We start from the raw sequence: 16107 nt of genomic DNA, 5'->3' as shown, positions 1-16107 counted from the left end.
CATTCTTTATTGATGCCTCTGCATATTAAATATCTTTGAAAGTACAGTATGCCCTATATATGAACAGTGTGCCCTATGAACAGTGTAGAACTTATAACCTCTACAAAAAGCCACAGCTTTTAAAAAGTTTGGGAGAATACCATAGGTTAGATTTTCATACACGTGTACCAATTTTAGTCATAGTGAACGTGGCTAAAATGTAATGCAAATCCCCATTCTACGAGATATTAAAAAGTTTGAACTACACTGTACAAACTAATTGCAACAACTTGATGGAAATGACTTATTTTTTTCTAAGTTGTTTCGATATAGCTACATGTGGGTTTAAGGCTCTTGCACACACACATACACACACACCTTTCTAGATGTATCTATCCCCATTTTTATCTATTTATCCACATGTATGTGTATGCATTGTGAATACATGTACTTGTATATTTTATCTATGATTATTATAGAGAGCTCTTAAACATAGAGTGATACTCTGTACCCTTTAAACTGTTATGTACATGTACTGTATACAAATGTGTACTACCTGGTATACTATGCTACTTATTAGGCAGTAGGTACATTGTACTTTGTGGCAAATTCTTGTTGGACCACCACAATAAGGTTGTGACAAGTTCTACCTCATGGTAAAGCTTAGGTAAGCGTGAAACCTTATCCACCCTGAAAAGCATCTCTTTTTTCCTTGATTTTACAAATCAGTGCTTGGTATTGATAAGTACCTTTAACATCACCGAGAGGTAAGTCTGTCTTTGTACTGTACCTTTAGAACAGTGTGTGTGTATTTTATGTGAAATCTAGTTCCACATGTTCTGGCGCTCCACCGAATTTGGTCATGCTGCTTTGCCCCTTTTCACTTCGTCTAGTGACTTGAATCTGAGCTGTAGCAGTTCCTATCGGGCATACCATTTACTGAGATCACCTGACGGGAGCCCGAGTGAAAAAGGATCACTCAGAAATGTTGGTTTGGCAATGTGACATACAACACACTCCAGCTTGGTCTATGAGATAGATCACGTCAATCAGATTATGCCATAGATTTTATGTGACTGAAAACTGGACAATTTACATCTATTAGAATCATGGTTAACAAATGCATTGTGTAGTATCTGAGCTCTTTGTACATTCTGTGTCTCTTAGTCTGCATACCAGTGACAGAGATGCCATTGGTCTGTTACTTCTATTTTTTGGCAGGATTTTGTATGTTTGCCAAATATACTGCAGGTTTCATGGAAAATACTATTTTCCCCATATTGCAGCACTGTATGTCAATTATAGGAGAGGTAGAAATATTGTTTTTCCACCAAAAATGTGCCTTTTCAGCCCTCAGAATACTGCAATGCTGTTTTCAAGGTTGGCATCCCACTGCCTGTAACCTGTTTGTAGCAATAGATTGATGAAATTATTAATCATTTAAGAATGATTAATTCATTACTTTCAAACTTGAATATTCTCTGTCCCTGAAAATCAAATTAAATATCTTGATAAATGAAATGCATGATTTATGTGTTGACTAGATTATATGAAATTTTGAGAGCATGCAACATAATTCTGTGTCATATATGAGTAATTAAACAACTTTTTAAAGCAAATTTTTGTCGGTGCAAGTAATTGTTCTGGACTTAAGCGTTTTATGGTATTGCTCTTGTAGTTGAGAAATATTTTGCTTGCTGAAACTGCTCTTTGTATTTGATTGATTGTAGTATGTGATTTTCAATTAATTTTTTTTTTTGTTTCCATGGCAACTAGGGAGGCTGAAACTGTTGGATGTTACTGAGCACCCGGCGGGACCATGTTTAAGGTACGGGCGTCCCACGCCACGCGTCTGGCATGGCAGCTGAAGCAGCTGCAGAAGCGGGCCACGCCCTCCTGTGTGGTGCAGTCTCTGAGCGGTCTCCATGGCTACCGTTTCAAGTCCACGCTGGCAGAGGAGAAGGTGGCGGAAAAGGGGAAAATTAACAAGCTCATGGTGGCGAACAGAGGTGAGACAGGAGACAGAAGTTTTTTGTTGGCATCAAGTGCATCTGCAGTGCCGTCTGCATTCATGCACACAAACCCAAAATCAACATTTTTTTAACATTTTTTTTTTTTTTAAATTCTGTAAGGATTTGAGTTTTGCAAAGCGATGTGAAAACATGAATTCTTTTGTGTGGACACACACACACACACACACACACACACACACACACACACACACACACACACACACACAAAATCAATCTTAAAATATTTATCACCAAATGCAAAAGTCAGTTCAGCATGATTGTTATTAGAAGTCTCACTTTAATGTACCCTGCACAGTGTGTGTGAACAGACTTGAAAGGAAACTCAGTTTCTGTAGTCCTACATGTATAATGCAGTTCGCTACGCTGGGATTGCAAAAACTGATACACGTGTGAATGCAGCCCAAGGTTCTGAAAGGTCATGTAAAAGCAAAGGGATCAGTCATGTGATCTTCTCATTGATGCATTGACGCTTCTTCTTGCACGTAGTCATGTGACGTTTGTAAACAGAATAGCTGATGTGACTGTATCAAGGCCTTTGTGAGTATCCCTTCCCTACAAATCTAGCTTCAGAAAAACGACACCACATGCACAATGTATTGCTGCATAATGTAAGCCATGCTTTTCAGTATTTTTTATTAAATCATATTCATCTAATATCTACCAAATATTTCATCTGGTAGCCTAGGTTTACTGTTATTTTGCAAGGGCCTGTTTTTGATTCTGTTTTCACTGTCAGCCTAGGAGGGGGGCATTTTGGTTTTTGTGGTCTTTTTAGAATACATGAATATTCACAAACTGTTTTCACTGTGGTATCATGAAACAAGTTAATATATAAACAGGCACAATAAACTGAACATATTACTGTTACTGTACCTGGTACTTTCAAATATCAGCTAGAGACATTGTTGTCATTTTGATATCATAATTGAGTTATCTTTGGATAGATGCAGCTACCATGATATTACTTTTTTTTCAGTGTATATGATGGGAAGGTGTGATTTCGTGGAAGAATTTGCTCTGATTGTAACGTTTTGGGTCTGTATCCGACTGCATTGAATGATTGAATTAAGTCAGGCAGAAAAAGCTAAACAGGTGCGTAGAAGTGTGACAGACTCTCGTAGCAAATGCCCTCATGCATATCACAGATAAACCTGCTATATGTCTAACGGTAAATCCGCTGACAAGAATTGATAATGTGGCAGTCTTCCTGTTTGGCACTATGATTCTACACCTGACTCACAACACCAGCCAACCAGCCATACTCCTGGCTCAGCTGACTTTCAATAAAGACACACAGCTTTTGATTCGAACAGTTAACTCGAGGCAGTCAGACCTTTTAAGACACCATTGCCATTCTTTAAACACAACGATTGTCCGGGGTATATTTAATGGCCCACCAGAATGCATAATCAATTGCACAAGACTATCCACGTGTGTGCAGTGTGTGTTGTGTGCAGAACTCTGCGGTGCGGGTGTTACGTGGCTATAATGCCCCCTTTGCCATTTTCATTTGCATGTATTTAAGGAGTCTTGAATACTCATGCCATCAATCAAAGGCTATTGACTACATCTACATGTGACCAAATGCTTCTACTGACTATTGGGGAGATGGGCATTGTCTGATTCTCTGCCTCAGTTATACTAATCAGCCATTGATGTAACAAGCTTTCCCAGGCATGTGTACACATCTATACTATTACAGTTTCAAGGTCTTTTTGTATTTAAAGACTTTAAAAGATGTCAATAATTGATATGATTAAATGTTGTTTGATACAATCATAGCATAATTGGAGACATTGTTCAAGTACAGTAGTTTTGATCCAATTACAGTACCTTGTGCCATCCATTAGTTTGTGGGTACCAGTATATTTTAAGATATTAAGAGATTGTGCTCAGGAGTCCAGCATTCTTTCATTTTTAATTGGATTTGTTAAATTGAAAGACATGTTTGAATTGAATCAGGAAAAAAAGGAATTAAAATAAATATGATGGAAATGCTGCTAGCTAGCTACTTGTAAGTACTAGAGTGCCAAGGTCAACTTTCTGCATGCCACTCCCCTCCCCCCCCCCAAAAAAAGCTGTACTTTCACCAGTTTTGAACTGCACATTCTTATCTATACTGTACATGCTAACAAAGTTCATAAAGAAGCTTATTATTTCATTATTACACTTACTCTGTTTTTATCATGAAGCTTGGGAAAACAGGAAATTACGGCCTCTTTTTATCAGGGTTGGTATGCAGGTACATGTATTTGTTTCAATGTACTGTACATGTACCTCTAGATCTGAAATGCCAAGTCATGCATACTGTAAACGGTTTTCACAGGAAAACAGCAGTTCAAACAATCATTTAATCCACACATACACATACATTATGTACATGTATAGATATAGGAGCACACCGATCAACTCTACTTACGACGCTCAACTTACGACATTGGGAATTTTAAGTTGGTTTCCCAATGCAGGGAGATTGTGTGTACAATTATTTAAAGTCTAAAGAGCTTAGACTAGCATAACAGAATATGTGAGTACTGCAGTAAGTCCAAAGTGATCATCGTAGGATGTGTTGGATAAGCTTCTGTATTGGGAGGTGTTATTGTTTCCTTACAATTTTCAAGTAATAGTAGTGGACGTATGGTTTAGCAATCTTCAATGTATGAAGGTCAAACATTTCCAGGTTCATGGCTTTTTTTGTTTCAGAAGAGGGCCCGGATATTGATTTTGATAGTGCGTGATGTTTACCTGAGAAGCAACTTAGGTTTATTTTGCTTCCTATGGGCTGGTTCTCATCCGGCAGTGGCTACAAGTTCAACTAAACTTTAAAAGTCATAACTTTTGAACGGATTGTCTGATTTTCCTCAAACTTCACTTATGTGTTCTACTAATATTGCTGCATTCACTCAATTCACATATATTTGGGTAGACTTCCCCCGATTTCGTATTTGTTGACTTAGCAAAGATAGTGGCCCACGTGACAGCAAAAGTCGTAACATCACTTGTAACGATTGTGTTCCTCTGTAGGAGAGATTGCTATCCGCGTGTTCCGAGCATGCACAGAGCTGGGCATCCGTACCGTTGCTATCTATTCGGAGCAGGACAAGGCCAACATGCACCGCGGCAAGGCGGACGAGGCCTACCTCATTGGCCAGGGTCTGCCCCCGGTGGCAGCATACCTGTCTGTGCCAGAAATCATAGAGATCGCCAAGGTATGTATGTATGTATGTACAGTACGCGCAATAAGAAACGCCTCCGTCAATTTCGTTTTCCAACGAAAGTTCGTTATCGATCGAGTAGCAACGAAATCTGGACGAAATTTGGACGAAATTTCGTTATCGATCCAGTAGCAACGATTCTGACGCTTTGTGGACGCATTTCACGCACGACCGCCCGCTCAATTCCGTTCGGCAAATGCGTTGCTCATTCGGAAAATGCGTATTAGGAGCTCGGCAGTTTCGTCCAAATTTCGTTAGAAGCGTCCGTGATCCAAGGCGCACATGGAATACAGTACACACGTGTGTGTGTAGTGGCCACATCCACAGCCGCTAGCCGGCAAGAATCACTGCAAGATTAGACTCAACAAGTAGCACAGCGGTCGGGAATGAGAACAGTAGACAGGCGTGGAATTCACCTGATACACATAATAATATTAAAAATGGTAACATGTATACATATATCGATGCCGTTTTCATTGAAGCAATTTGTAAAAGTGTTAGTTTCCCTTACCCTAGCTGTAAGTACGGCACCGTTAGCAGATTTTTCACTGCATTTAGTGAAAGTCACCTGATACATCACATGGTGGTATGCGGGCTGCATGTAACCAGGGAATGTGCACGTGTGGGAAAGGCGAGTGCGCCGTATGTGCGTCGCCATTGCTATGGCATGGCTCGCTCGGCTGAACGAAACAGAGATGTTATACGATGTAGTAGTTCACGTGTTTTGTTTTGTTTTTTTACAAGCAGAAAATAAACAACTGTTGATCATGAAATAGACTAAATTACCAATCAGAGATCATTCGGGTTCATAGTATTTAAGAGAAATCACGCAATTTTGGCGAGGGTGAACCCACAGGAACCCACAGGAACCTTATCGTAGAATGCCGACCAAAAAGAAAATGGTTTCACTAAAATTGCGTGTACGTAAAATCCATTTGAGTATAGAAAGAAAATCAACCCCCAAAAAGAGGAAAAAAGAAATTAGAAGGATTTGTTCGCCATTATTTGGTCATTAAATATATTTTCTTTCTTCAGCAATTGCGCGTTACATTGCCCGTTTTTTTATTGCTTCAGGGCCCTGTTGCATAAAACCCTTACCGCTGGACTTACCGCTCCTTTCTAGCGGTAAGTCTTCAAATCAGCGGTAAATTTTATAATCCTTGATGCTGATTGGCTGTGATGCCTAATTTTGATGGTAGTTACCATTGAAATTCAATGGTAAGTTTTATGCAACGGGCCCCAGAAAAGCAAAAAAAAAAAAATATTCAAAACAAGACAATACGTTTAATTCTTAGTTTGATATCGTTTATTTCTTTATTGGACGGAGAGATAATTCAGACGGTACGTGGAATTTTCAAAGCGACTAATTCAGACTGATTCTTAGTTTGACTTGGCTCTTTCTTTCTTTCTTTCTTTCTTTCTTTTTTTTTTGGGGGGGGGGGGGGGTGGGGGGTTGAGGGTCATGTTCGTTGTACCCATGCACCCATAAGGTTCGTTAGTACGAAAATGAAACATTCAGATACACGCGACTTCCCTACACGAAAAATAGATGTTCGTATATTTTAAAATGTGATAGTCAAATTATGATTCATAATCCGAAAATGCACGAATGTTTGTGATTGGATAGGTGCGTTATTGTCGGATTAGCAAACCTTCGGAGTACTGTAGTATCGAGCCTGTTGTATTCACGGATAAACGAACTTTTGGAATAATGAATTTTATATTCAGAGCAAGACATTAAGTTTAATTCTTATTATAGTTTGACATCGTTTATTTCCTAGTTGTGAAGCGGGAAGCGAGAGATAATTCTGAAAAGAAGTATACAGACGGAACGTGAAATATTCAAAGCAGCTATGAGATTAAATCTTAAGTTGTTTATTTGTTTGTTTGCTTGCTTGTTTGTTGTTATGCTCAAGTGTTGGTGTATACATTTTTATTTTTTTAGGGGGGAGGCATTTTTGTAGTACCCACTGCACGTAAAGTTCGCTGATGCGAAAGTGATAAAATGTTCCGTAACACGCAAATTCCATACACCTTGTAGATGTTCCTACCTAGTGTGAAAATAAAATGTATTACTATTATTATTTTTTTCCCCATTGTTCGATTAGCAAACCTTCGGAGTGTCAATCCTTTCGTTTTCGGATAAACGAACTTCCTTAACTCACAACACCACTTTCACAGTAACAAACTAGTCATTATTTTATTCGGGCATTGAGAATAGTTCAGGAAAGAAACATAGAAGGGAGGAAAATCTTTAAGGCAAGAATTACGATGGATTCTTAGTTTGAAATCATTTATTGATTTCCTTGGTGTTCATTATTCCGAAAAAGAAAACGGGTGCGCTATTCCGATGGTTACGGCGTTATTTCGAATCCGAAACACGCATATTCCTTGTGCCTATCCATGGATTCGAAAATGTAATCATGCTGCGGGTGATTGCTATAGGGCCATATATTGTTTTATTTCTGTCTATTGTTATATTATTATTATTTTTTTTCATTGTTATTATTATTATCGTCTTTAACACTATCAACTAATATTTTGATTAACGAGCATTTTGTGGGCTGTTTGTTTGTTTGTTTGTTTGTTTGTTTGTTTGTTTGTTTGTTTTTTTTTTTTTTTTTGGGGGGGGGCATTGCCCGATTAGCAAACCTTCGGAGTGTCAATCCTTTTGTTTTCGGATGAACGAACTTCCTTTCCTCAGAAGAAGAAATCAGAGTGACAAACTAGTCATTATTTTATTCGGGCATTGGGAATAGTTCAGGAAAGAAATAGGAGGGAGGAATCCGAAACACGCATATTCTGTGTGCTTATTTATACGTCATGTTTATTGATATGCTGCGGCTAAGGGCCTATTGGAGGTCGTTATACCTCTCGTTTGGTGTACGATTTCTTTCGTTTCATATCACTTTATTTGTTCCCTTCATATTCTGAAATATCTAAAGGTAATTCTTTCAATTGCCTCGCACTGTATGCATTTTCGTAACGGCGATTTCCCGCTTTGCTGCAGTATTTCGAAGGGTGTTTGATGCCAGCCGCTTCGGTGTGCTCTGTGGTAATGTTTATGTAGTTGTCGGGGAGGTTGTTGATACTTTGTCTGTTGACATTTATTTTCGTACAGGCAGGGGCGGATCCAGGAATTCTGTACAGGAGGGGGGAGGGGCGCAACTTATATTTCTGGTGCCACTTCCGGGTTTCACTTCTATTTTTTTTTCACAATAAATAAAGGGGGCGTGCGCCTCATGCGCCCCCTCTGGATCTGCCACTGCTACGTGTTTATCTCGAGTGATGGTGATCGTGTTTCTAAATGTTTATAAAAAAAGGACAACATTATCTGAGTGATGCCTGATGATAGTGCAGGTGATGATAATCAACGATGCTGATGTAAAAGACGGCTTGCTGTGGATGCTGAGCGTTTATACGTGCCCTTCGTTTATTTAAATAAGTTTTCCCTCTTTTACTCTTCTTTCCCCTCCCAAGAATGATAAAAAAAGAAAATACAATGTACCTACACCTCACAACAAAAGGAACCACGTGTGAACAACCATCGTTAAGTTCAATCGAAACGTTCATTTTTAGCAAAGAATAAGGGGAAAACACGAGTGACGGAAAATGATAGAAGCGACGAGATTGTCTTCTTGTGTATAATGCGGTCTCTTGGGATTGGAAAAACCCCACCCTCGGATCCCTTTGTGGAAATTTCCACAAAACCAGGTGCGTGCCAGACCCCAGGTGCCAGATGAAAGAATGCGCGTACTGGTGTAGTATATCGATCGAAGAACTCGCTGGTGAGTTGAGTTAAAGGAATCATTGCAAAGATGTGCCGATTCTTTCGCCTTTCTTTAGGCGCATACATCGAACAGTCGATTATTGTGTACTTGATCTAAGTACAATGTATTTATATGTTCCCGAGCTGTAAAAAGGAATTGATTAATCACTCAAAAATGCAATCACAGATTATGAAAGGTCTCATATGCCTAGACAAATTCACTGAGATGTCCTATGTGAGATGCAGCCACCACCCGATTAAACAGCAAAATCATGACAGTAAAATTTCACGCTCACCAAAAGTGCCTATTACTTTTCATATGAATTTTGGTTATCAACACTCGTTCGTGGATTTGTTTGTTTGCATGTTTTGTGTGTATTATTCCTCGATCGTGAAAGACGTAATAATTATCGCATCGAACGTAAACTGTTTACCGTAACTAAGCCTATGGCGCATTCGATCCATTCAACTTGCAGTAACCTCTAAGGCAGTAAGTAGCACATGGTGCATTCCTTTGAACCACGTGTTTCGCATATCGGCACATCCAAACACATTAGCGATCGTCGTTATGGCAAACTTTCCGATTACAGTCGGGGGAGAAGAAATCGTAATACTGTACATGTACGGACGAAAGTGATTATGCTTAAGATCAAATAAAATGAAGGAGTTTGAAAACAACTTGGCAACACTCAATCAAGTTTTGCATTCTCTCACACAAAAGCTCTCTTGAGAAAATGAAAGCATTCCCCCTCCCCTGCTAGATAATGGCAGTTTTCATTACTAGCCCAGCAAGTTTTGGGAGTGTACATGAATGTTTTTAGGATAGAGTCAAAAGGGACCTAAGCTTTCGATCATAGCAGAATCTTCGTCAGAAGCAAAATGGCAAATAGGCAGAAAAAGCAACCACACACATGTAAAGCGACTTCACACAACAAGAACAGTCAGGAACAGGCAAAGGGACACGGAACAAAGAAAACAAAAGGAGAGGGTAGGAAGTCATGGGCAAGGAGCCCAACAGGTAAAGGGAGGGGGATTAGAGCAGGAGGATGGACAGACAAAAGGCAGGGGAATGTTAGTAATGATCGCCATGAGGGCCAGGGGGCAACCATTGAAGGAAAAGGATGAATATGGAGGCAACATCAAACAAGTTAAGGAACAACAGAGAGATAAAGAAAGGTAAAGAGTGAAATAGCAACAGCAAAGGGGGGGGGGGGGGGTGTGAGCAAACAGCAAGCCCTAGAAAGGATCTGTACAAGTACCAAGAGGAGGCAACAAAATGAAAGTGAGAGTCAATCAACAAATGCAATTAACCATATCAAAGTATGGTAATATTAATACGGTAATAATGATGATATTGACAAAACAAATTAGAATAATAATCATTAAAGCACATAAAAAAAAGGGGGGGACACAAAGTCCATGGGAGAGAAAATGTATACTTGCAAAGCAAGTATCAATAGGCAAAATAAATACATTTCAAAGAGCTGGTTCATATGAAATCACCTTTGATTTATGATTTTACAAACAAGAATTTTCATCGCTTACCTATTTCTTTTATTACTTTCGTAATGTCATATTTCATGATGGTATGTGTTCTGTCTTTACATGGCAAGATAGGGTTTTTTTTTTTTTCCATCCAGGGTCAAAAGAAGAAAGTGATAGAAGGATAATTTAAGGGATAGAATGAAACACCTACTCAGCAGGCTCTTGATATAACGCAAAAGCAATTCATCAGAAATGCAGTACAGTTCTAAATAATTTATCAGTGGAAAAATGAGCAAAGAAAATGGGATTTCGAGTTCAATAGGAGTAGGCCTGTAGGAACGTCGCAATTTACAGACTTGGACCTGATGCAAACATATTGTCTAGCTTCTGGTTGAGTTTCTTCAGAGACATAAATTTTGGTAGCAGTAAACCAGAGTGAACAAGCAAAAGGATACAATTAAGTGAAAAAATAAAATGCAGGTCTCTTAGACCACTCCAGTGCACGATCGAGCGAGCAACACTAAAACAGCCCCCAGGGCCAGGCCATGTCGTCAGTGTCACTCTCGTCTTAGATCATACAGGCCTACATTGTACATGTATAGGCTACTCGTTTCGTACTCGTCATCGCCAACGTCATGATGGTCGGTCACACGAAATAAATTGCATCATCATAAGAGCTCTTATATTAACACCACTAGATAGTAGAATCATTATCATTATCACTATCATTCCAGTCAATCTCATCCAAAGCGAAACCCTCAAAATCCTCAAAATCATCGTGGTTAATACTCTCACAAAACACATCTGTAAACGATTCAGACATCGCAGACCTAGCTACACATCTTGCACACAAAAATGAAATGGAGGTGAAAAACTACAATGAATACACAAAAACTATCGACGATGGCATTTTACCGTAGCAGAAAATACACAGAGTATCTTGCACCGGAAAAAAAATGGATGTGGAAAACTACGATGAGGAAAACTAGGGTGAAAACCCGATGCGTGAAGATGAACGATGAAGACACTTTGCGGTAAAAATACTTACACGGAAACAAACGAGTGGGTACGATTTTCTCGCACACACATGGAGATAATCGACACATCGTTCAATCGAAAAACTCAACAAACACTCGAACAAAAACTCACCCCAAATTGTGGCAAACAGGGTAATCACTTAATAAAAATGAGAAAAAAACACTCTCAGAAGTATGATTGTACTCTGAAAAGAAAGGGATACAATGATACGGAAGCAAAAGAGAGAAAATGAGAGAAATGGATGGGAAACCTAGAGAACTTTGACGAAAGAAGAGCTAGCGATTCGCGATTAGAGCTAACTTTGTATACACTGTAGCTGTGTGTGTGATCGCGTGTACAAAGGGTTGAAAGCGTTGAAAGCGTTGAAAGCATTGAAAGCGTTGAAAGCGTCCACAGCTTCGGAAAAGCGTTCGGGGATTTCGTTGAATTCGTTGAATTCGTCCAAAATCCGTCCATGAAGTCTGGACGCAAAAAGCGTTGAAAACGTCCGGGGCGAAATCAACAACGCTAAAAGCGTTGGGACGAAATTTGGACGCGCTTTCGTCGGGCGTTTTCTATTGCGCGTACTGTATGCATGCTCGAAAAGGCTGGCAGCCCGTCCACTTGGCAGAACCCAGAGAGAGTACAGTGTTGTCTGTCAGTCTACTCATCAGATGTCCACGAAATATGATGATTTGTATCAGATAACCACCTGTCAAACTCAGGCATTAAAACATGCATGTGACCTTCCAGCATTTTACCAAGATAATATTGATGGCTTTTATACTGAAAAGAAAGAAAAAAACCCCAACAACACCAAAAACCTGCAAACATGTAGTTATGTAGCAAAATTAGTTGTTTTGATTTTTTCAGTAATTGAAATTTTTCAATAGCAAATTTCAAAGTCTAAAGCCATTGGCCTCAACTCTTTGGCTCCTACAATTTTTTTTTTGAGGCCCAGTAGCATATTAATCTTTTTTATTTCATTTTTGGATGATGTTGCGGCCCAGTGGTTCAGAAGCGCGTGTCTAAAGGATACTTTGAAATTCAACGGGTAAAGTTTTTATGCCATATTGTTGTAGTGTTTGATATTGACTGAATGTCTTCAAGGGCACATTTTCATTCTCACTTGACTGTATTATAACTTTTATTTTATGACTTTTGTGATGAAACTGAGATTACTGAGATGATGATGATGATAATGATGTTAATGTTCATGACTTGACCCTTCAGAAAAACAAGGTAGATGCCATTCACCCAGGCTACGGGTTTCTCTCCGAGAGGGCCGACTTTGCCAAAGCCTGCACCGAAGCAGGCATCAAGTTCATTGGCCCCGCCCCCAAGGTGGTCCACCAGATGGGGGACAAGGTGGAAGCCAGACAGATCGCCATAGAAGCAGGTATATGTACATGCCCTCCTAGATGGCACACAGACCTATTTTCATAGAGTTTTATTCTTCGGATGGAAAGGAAGGGAGGACCCACTTGCCACTGTCTCCCTTTCTCTCTTGGGAAAAAAAAAATACCACCAGAAACCAAGAAATATAAACAAAAACCAAACAAAACATAACTAATCAACTTTACGAAACTGCTTTATCCTTCTGTTAATAGTAGGGTGCTACTAGCCCGGAGGCCCAATTACCCAGGGCAAATAGAAAGCACAGATGGGCAAGTAAAGATGAATGGGCACTTGACTTGACAGTGTGACCCTCTTCTCACCAGAAGAGCCATCTTGTTTTTCTGTGCTAGAGGAAACATTTGAGTCAATTGCCTGAATTTGATTTATTTTCTTTTTACGACACAGCAACATATACACAGTTTACAACATTGGACGATCAGTCATGAAAACAAAATATACGTAGGCAGTGCATGGTATGAAAGCGAGATGTATGGAATCCTCATTTAAGAAAAAAAATCGCTAGAAGCCACTGGTACTAATCACGACAAACACTTGCAAAGCATGCAAATATCTAAAAGAATGTTTATTACTGTAGATAATGTTATGAACAATACAAAGTATTTTATAAAGGATGAATGAATGTCCTTTTATTATTCAAGTCTTTTTTACTTGTTATGGGATTATCTGACATCACTTTTTTAATTAATAGGGCAAGCTCAAAAATATTCTTGGCTCATTTGTTGAAATGAAATTCAAATAATTGGCACAAGAATGTTTTGTGGTTTGTTGGATATGTCCTTACAGTGTAATGTGTGCTCTTGGGAATTTTTTTTCAAATCTTACACTGTTTATTTATTCATTTATTTGTTTATTTATTTATTTATTATTATTATTATTTATTTATTTATTTTATTTTATTTTATTTTATTTTTTTTTTTTTGGGGGGGGCTTTTCATTGGAGAAAATGCTAATCAAAATCTGTACATATAATTGTTTTGATTAAAATCCCCGTCTCAGGTGTGCCAGTCGTACCAGGCACAGATGGCCCTGTCACGACATCACAGGAAGTGAGAGAGTTCTGCGAGCAGCACGGCTTCCCCATCATCCTCAAGGCTGCCTACGGAGGGGGCGGTAGAGGAATGAGGGTGGTGCGCTCCATGGATGTGAGTGTGTGACTCCAACTTCTTCCAACTATTAATCCATGGAAGGGGGTTGCTCATGAGTTGCAATAGTCACGGGTCTAATAGAGAAAAAGGTCCAGAAAGTGGGATATTCAGGAGTTTGATTTGGGTCATGGAGAACAAGGCCCAGACCTCAGACGAGATGTATATAAAGTATGCTTGCAAAGCAAAGTATGTCACCGGCCATTGTTTGGTCAATTTAGTCATATTTTGATGTATGGATGTGGTGTAGGTCGGGAATGTAAATTCATTGTTGAAAGGAAGGCAACAAGACTTTTCTACTATACCATTGTTGCAAGATTGGAATCATCTGTATTTTATTACAGACAGTCATTTTCTTGTATATATACTTTGGGTTAAGTGTTCAGTTTCAGTATATTTAAAGTAACCAAGTTCAATTTTAGTCTCACTGAAACATTGTGTGTATGAGATATGTGGTAAGGATGAACTCTAAACTAGTCAAAACTTTGTTTGTGTATTAAAAAAATGTTTGATTTGGCATTGCGTATTTCTATTTTTTCACTCACAATTGGCTCATAGTCCTCACTGAACCTCTCCCCTGTTTTGTTTCACAGGAAGTGACCGAGAATTTTGAAAGGGCGTCTTCGGAAGCCCTGGCAGCATTCGGTGATGGCTCCATGTTCATAGAGAGGTTCATCGAAAAGCCAAGACACATTGAGGTCCAGGTGCTAGGTATGATGTTTAGAGTGGACAGCAAGGGACTGTTCTTTCTTATTTGAGGCTTGTGTATAAAAAACAAGATTGGTCAAAATCAACCAAAACGTTATGAGCTTCTTTATAACTTCATAGCATGATTTCATAGATTCCAGTGTTGATAAAGTTTAACAGCATGATTGCATTGATTCCAGTTTTGTCATGGTTTTTCCATTTCTGGTGGAGTGTTCATTAAATGTAGTCCTGTCAATCCGAGATATTATGTTCTTCATTAAACAGGATGTTATGTGACTTGGTAAATCCCAGAATCCTATACTATAATACTCGAAGTTGTTGTTGTTGTCGCGGCCTTATGTATTTCCTGTTTTATTTCGGCGTTGCTGGTTTCTCTATCTCCTCCCGAGCCGTCGGCTCCGGGCAGTTGCGACCGGTGCCGTCGGCCGCAGGAGAGTATCCTACATCGAATGGCGTGGGTTTCGTCCCCTCTCCGCCTCCGTGTCGACGTCGAGGACGAAAAAGAAAAATTAATTAGCTACATGCATAATGCATTTTTGTGCGTGACGAAAGAGCCGAGCGTTTCAATATTCACGTAACCTGCGCTGGCCTCCTGCTTTCTCGATCTTCCATCTTTTAGCTTGCAGAGACACTGGGGGATACTAAAGATGATGGTGCAGCGAAATCTCTGACATCTTACGGCGGACGCGCACGCACACACACAATGTACCTCGCAGAACTCTATACACACTCTACATATAACACTGTGTGTATATAGTTCTGTGATGTACCTTTGCCTCCGCCTGTTACGTGTACTGAATGTATTGACGATGGTTACACGAATCTGTGTGTGCGTGATATGGACTACAAGGGCATTTACGTACAGTTCGCCATTATTGGCGTCCCCAAATGAAAACAACGAACGTTGGTTATGTAATTGTACTTTGCACAACTGCAGAATACTATATGCAGCTCAGGTACGTCATTTAGTTTGCTCGCCGTTTGCTCTCAAGTCCGGTGTCATTGTACGCAGACTGTTTAGGACGCGGCTAAATATATTTGCCGATCGTACCCTTACATATCAGATTACACGCGCAGCTGTGTCCATTCGTTTACTGCAGAGCTGCTGTAATCATACATATTCATAAGATGAGCGGACGTAGAGGAAAACCTCGCTTTGCCGACCGCCTATTTTTAAAATTGCAAGTGGAAATAGAATGTGTGGTTCTATGGTCTATCAAACCAAGTTTTGGTGACAAAAAAAAAAAGAGGGAGCAAATGAAGACGAATGCAGTGATGTATATATTCTTCTTTCTTCCATAACATGGGAAAAATATTAAAGAAAAAAAATACGAGGTCGT

At 39.4% G+C, this 16107-nt stretch overlaps 1 protein-coding gene across 1 annotated transcript in view; it reads left to right on the top strand.

Annotated features, from left to right (window-relative positions):
- Positions 1-1779: 1779 nt before the first annotated feature.
- LOC139711931 (pyruvate carboxylase, mitochondrial-like) overlaps positions 1780-16107 on the top strand; it is a 39886-nt gene continuing 25558 nt past the window's right edge. The window contains exons 1-5 of the mRNA XM_071623777.1: positions 1780-1988; positions 5037-5221; positions 12732-12897; positions 13914-14059; positions 14653-14770. Coding sequence (XP_071479878.1) covers positions 1799-1988; positions 5037-5221; positions 12732-12897; positions 13914-14059; positions 14653-14770 — 805 coding nt within the window. The 5' untranslated portion in view covers positions 1780-1798. The remainder of the gene's footprint in view (positions 1989-5036; positions 5222-12731; positions 12898-13913; positions 14060-14652; positions 14771-16107) is intronic.

Source organism: Diadema antillarum, unplaced genomic scaffold, assembly GCF_040938485.1.
Source record: "Diadema antillarum isolate AM-2024a unplaced genomic scaffold, OU_Dant_1.0 seq00001734_RagTag, whole genome shotgun sequence".
NCBI classification, from domain to species: Eukaryota; Metazoa; Echinodermata; class Echinoidea; order Diadematoida; family Diadematidae; genus Diadema; species Diadema antillarum.
The sequence above is the reverse complement of the archived record's forward strand: the minus strand, read 5'-3'. Positions and strand labels throughout refer to the sequence as shown.